The sequence below is a fragment of the Priapulus caudatus genome, unplaced genomic scaffold, assembly GCF_000485595.1.
Source record: "Priapulus caudatus unplaced genomic scaffold, Priapulus_caudatus-5.0.1 Scaffold897, whole genome shotgun sequence".
Taxonomy (NCBI): domain Eukaryota; kingdom Metazoa; phylum Priapulida; class Priapulimorpha; order Priapulimorphida; family Priapulidae; genus Priapulus; species Priapulus caudatus.
This window is the reverse complement of record NW_014577958.1, coordinates 107,801-112,783: the sequence shown is the minus strand read 5'-3', so window position 1 is coordinate 112,783 and position 4,983 is coordinate 107,801. Positions and strand designations below refer to the sequence as shown.

Genomic DNA, 4,983 nt, shown 5'->3' with positions numbered 1-4,983 from the left:
TACGCACATACACACACGCACACACACACGCACGCACACGCACGCACACACACACACACACACACACACACACACACACGCACGCACACACACACACACACACACACACACACACACACACACCACTTCCGGAGCACGTAACAAGGAAAAGCCGTTGTTTGGTGAGAGGTCGCGACAAAGAGGCTATATGACATTTCGTTCTACAGAGAGGCGATGTCGGGTATCGTCCGCCAGCTCGGACGTGCTGATCTCCCTCTCGCAACATTACGCGACCATATAGTCTAGCGCAGACCTGCGATTTTTGGTTGCTCGTCGCTGCAACCTGCAACCGCAAGCGATCGGTTGATGTGTCGCCGCGTGTGCGCACACATGCGATTTCGAAGCATGACGAGATTCGACTAGATTCGACGTCGATTTCGACTAGAACAATTTAGGTGCGATTGGGAGCGAGGGGTCGTTCAAAATCAAAACAGTTTGATTTCTTGCAACTCGTCGCAAGCGACCAGAATCGCTACGGGTTGCAGTTGCACGTTCCCGCAGACGTAGCGATTTCACAGCAATTTGTACACGGTTCTAGAATGAATCGCTGTCGAGTTGCACGAAAAAGTCGCAGGTCCGCGCGAGGCTTATTGTACAGCTGACTTCCACATCCCTGCCTACACCTGCATTATTTATTTATTCGTAGATTGCTAAATTACAGGTAACGCGCCCGGCTGTACGTAAGCTGCGGCGTCAAAACCACTGGCACCTTATTTCTACTGATTTGTTGGAACTGGCAGTGGTCAAAACATGCGGAAACCTCGCGCGCGTGTAGCGTCCACGCTTCTCCTGCGGGCGAGTATAATAAATGGTCTATGGCAGGAATGAATATAACCTCCCCGAGTTTTCTCTAAAGTCGAGCGCATCACGCGATAAAGGATCTCGTTTCGAGATTGTGTGCGAGATTTTTTTTTTCTCCGCGTGCGCTCGCGTCTCGGCGAGTGCATTTTCTTTGTATTGTAAAATATGATGCGTGTGACTCGATGCCTGAATGCATCACACTCGTACGAACGAGACCCCGCCGATGCGGCCGTCTCGTGGATAAGCAGCTGAGAGTGTTACACGAGGAAGCGCGAGCGTTTATCGGACTGCCAGCTAATGATCACCAGCGAACCGAGTGCTGGCCGTTAAACGCTAACACACTCGATAATGCTGCTACCTCATCTTCCTCATCATCCTCTTCCTGCTCCTCCTCCTCCCCCTCCTCCTCCTCCTCCTCCTCCTCTTTCCTCCTCCTCCTCCTCCTCCTTCCTCCTCCTCCTCCTCCTCCTCCTGTTCCTCCTCATCATCATTCATCATGATCCTCCTCCTCCTCGTCTCCTCTTTCGTCTCTCCTCCTCCTGCTGTCCCTGCTCCTCCTCTCTGCTCCTCCTCCTCCTGCTGCTGCTCCTCCTCCTCCTCCTCTCCTCCTCCTCCCTTCATATCATCATCATCATTATCCGATCATCAGCCAATCCTCCTCCTCCTCCTCCTCCTCTCGCTCCTCCGCCTCCTCCTCTCCCCTCTCCTCAAGATCATCTTCTGCCTCCTCCTCGTGCTGATGCTCCTCCTCTTGCCTCTCTTGCTCCTCCTCGTCCTCCTCCTCTGCCTGCTCCTCTCCTCTTGGCTCCTCTTTGTCCTCCTTCTCCTGCTGCCTCATCCTGCCTCTGCTCCTCCTCGTCCTGTTTCCTGCTCCTCCTCCTGCTGCTGCCTGGCTGCTGCTGCTGCTGCTGCTGTGCGTGGTGGTGGTGGTGGCTGGGGTGCGGTAGTGGTGTAGTGTGTGGTGGTCGTGGTGCTGGCTGCTGCAGGCCGCTCTCCTCGACCCCTGCCCTCCCCGCCCCCCTGGCCCCGAGCCCGACCCGCGGCTGACCTGTCCTGACCGCACCTGCCTCCTCTCCCCGGCGCTCCCCGGGCCGTTCCGCGTCCCCCTGCTCGTGGAGGTGGTGGTGGTGCTGCTGCGATCTGATGGTGAGCTGCGTGGTGTGCTTCGGTGGTCGTGCTGCTGCTGCTGCTTCCTGCGGTTGTCGGTGCGTGCCGTGATGCTGCTCGTCCTGCTCTGCTGGCCCTGCTGGATACTGCTGCTGCTGCTGCTGCTGCTGCTGCGCGCGCTGCTGGTGGTGGTGTGGTGGTGGTGCTGGTGTGGTGGTGGTGTGTTGGTGGTGCTGCTGCTTGCTGCGCTGCTGTGCTGGTGGTAGGCTGGTGGTGTGGTGTGCTGCTAGGTGGTGGTAGCGCCGTGCATGTGTTGTGTGGTGAGTGCTTGCTGCTGTCGGCTACTGGTGACTGCTGCTGCCCTGCCCTGCTGCTGCCTGCTTACTATTACTACTGCTGCTGCTACTACTACTGCGCCGCTGCTGCTGTTGCGATTACTGTACTGGTGCTCGTACTTGCCTGCTCATTACTGCTTACTGCCTCCTGCTGTTGCTGCCTACTGACTCTACTGCTGTGCTGCTGCTACTGCTGCTGCTACACCCATTACTGACGGCGTCGACCGCAGACACGTTATCCGGCATCCACGAATTTTAATTGGTCGTTGTCATCTCCGCACCGATTTATAATTGGGCGCCGCGTGGAGAACGCGTGCAAGCTGCGCCGTGCGCCGGGAGCTTAGAGAGTACACAACTCGAACCCGGGAGTAAGATTCCGCTCCGCCTAGAGAATTTATTGATATTAGGTTGACATATTCACGTGGCGGCGATGCGAACATATGGGTACTTGACGGCACGTGGGCGGCGCGGGCGGGCACGTCTCAAAGCAAGCGTTATCAGAACGGATCAGTCGCATTCTTAGAATCTATCGACGTCGTCGTCCGTGGTGGAAATTTTTCTAGTTACATGTCGCCAAAAAATCAAAGCGAAGGTTCATTACTGAAAGTTTAAATTTTGTGAGCGAATCTAGGAGGCAAACTCCCCCCCCCCGCACACACACACACACACACACACACACACACCACCACCACCACCCCCATAATCCGCGTTCTTTGCGAGAGTGATCGCCTCTGTGACAATCAATAAATACAGGAAGACATTTTCCTTCTAGAACCACAAATGGCAAAGCGATGCCCGTCAACCTCACCGGTCTGCAGGAGCTGTTGGAGCAGACCACTGCTCTACACGGGGGTGAGCGGGATGGGGAGGAGCACCTTCAGGTGACATTGGGCCACGCCCTGATGATGGTCAGTCTCGAGGAAGGACTGCTGCCGTACGCCGAGCTGTTGCTACAGTACGCGAACGCCGCGGGCGTTAACTTTGCCGGTGAGTGCGGACGTGATGCTTCGTAGCAAAGGTCGCTCCTAGAGATACGGTGCCGCTGCCGCACAGCTTGTTAATTAATTTAGCGCTAATTAAAACAGAATCAGCTTTACGTGTCGTATTTTTAACATTGCGCGAGCGAGCCCCCCCCCACACCTGTGACGTCACGCCCGTAGCGATGATGGCATGTCGCTGTGCTGAACAATGACTGATGATGATGAAGCTGATGATGATGATGATGATGATGATGAAGCAAGATTAAAGTATAGTAACGAGCATTATAGATTCGGAATGCGTGCTGGTTATGTGTGTGTGTGTGTGGATCGTAGCGTGGCGTACGGCAGTGGTTGTGGGGTGATGTTTATTATGCGTTTTGGCAATCTGAGACTCCCCACCCGCCTGTGTGGAATTCGGTTATGAATCAAAGCAATGTTATCAAACAGAGGTGAAATAAAAGGTCACGCTAATTCGTCGTTTTTAAGCTTTCTATTCTATTTCTACATGGGATCTAGTGCCTGCTGACTTACTATGGCTGATTTCGTACCAGTATTATAAATTATTGCATGAAATTTTCACTTCGGACTTTCGAATAAGGTACACAGGGAGTTAGACGCACCGTGTCATTTCCTCCTTGAAATTTCGAGCACTGAAAGGCAATGTTGGAATCTAGAAATACGTCGAATGCCTAATTGAAGATATGAACCCGAAATGTTTATCAACGACTGTTCTATAAAAAAGCAGCACATTTGGAGCATTACCGAGTATTTTTTTATTTATACTCGAGCAAGGAACAGTCGACTACATTTCACGAGATGACAGTTCGCGTTAACATTATATTACATTAATACATTAATTAGCATTAATACATTAACATTAGCCGGAATATGTCTCAAACCCCAAACAAATTGACTTGAGCGCAGTGTGACAAATACTTTGCATTTTATTGCAAAACAGCCTCTGCGTTTGCCGTTCATCCGTAAGCTAAGCATATACAGTAACACCTTCAAGATGAAGCACACCACGTTACTATAGATTCCCCCCCGCTTCATATGCACCAGCTGTATTCTAAGGCCCGATTAAGTGAAATGTCATCTCAGGTTTACTATATGAAGATCATCACATTCTTCGTGTTTTATCCTAATATCACACCAAAGGGCACCATCGTCTCGCGGAAACTAATCTTATTCATTTTACGACGTGGCCCTAGTCGTAAAAAGCGGCGCACGCCAATGTCCTTCAAAAACAAACTTCAGATTTTAATTAGCCGGCAGTGCGTCGTATTGTATTTAATATAATTAAATGGCTTATTTTTTTATAGTTGTGCTATTCGCATCGATTATGTGGTATTCTCGCAGGAGGAAATACAAAGATTTTGGAAGCCCGAAAAACCCCCGCCAGAAGAAATGGAATTATTTAATAAAGAAATAAATAATGGCTATTTGTAAATGTTGAAAATTGCCAGACGCAAACGCACCGCGTTGTTCCCCGGGGACGGCTCGGCATAGCTCTCACGCAGATTGCAAAACCTTCGGAAAAATCGTTATCTCACTCATGCACAGGCACGCTTTTTATAACCGTTCTTACAAGCGAGCTGCTCTCTCTCTCTCTTCTCTCTCTCTCTTTCTCTTCATCTCTCCTCTTTCTCTCTCTCTCTCTTCTCTCTCTCTCTCTCTCTCTCTCTCTCTTTTCTGTCTCACATCTCCTCCTCATCTACTTC

General features: G+C 51.3%; 1 protein-coding gene across 1 annotated transcript in view; it reads left to right on the top strand.

The window, feature by feature from the left end:
* LOC106814282 (ankyrin repeat and SOCS box protein 10-like) overlaps positions 1-4,983 on the top strand; it is a gene marked incomplete in the record, with an annotated part of 36,511 nt that overhangs the window by 26,471 nt on the left and 5,057 nt on the right. The window contains 1 exon segment of the mRNA XM_014818577.1: positions 3,055-3,269. Coding sequence (XP_014674063.1) covers positions 3,055-3,269 — 215 coding nt within the window.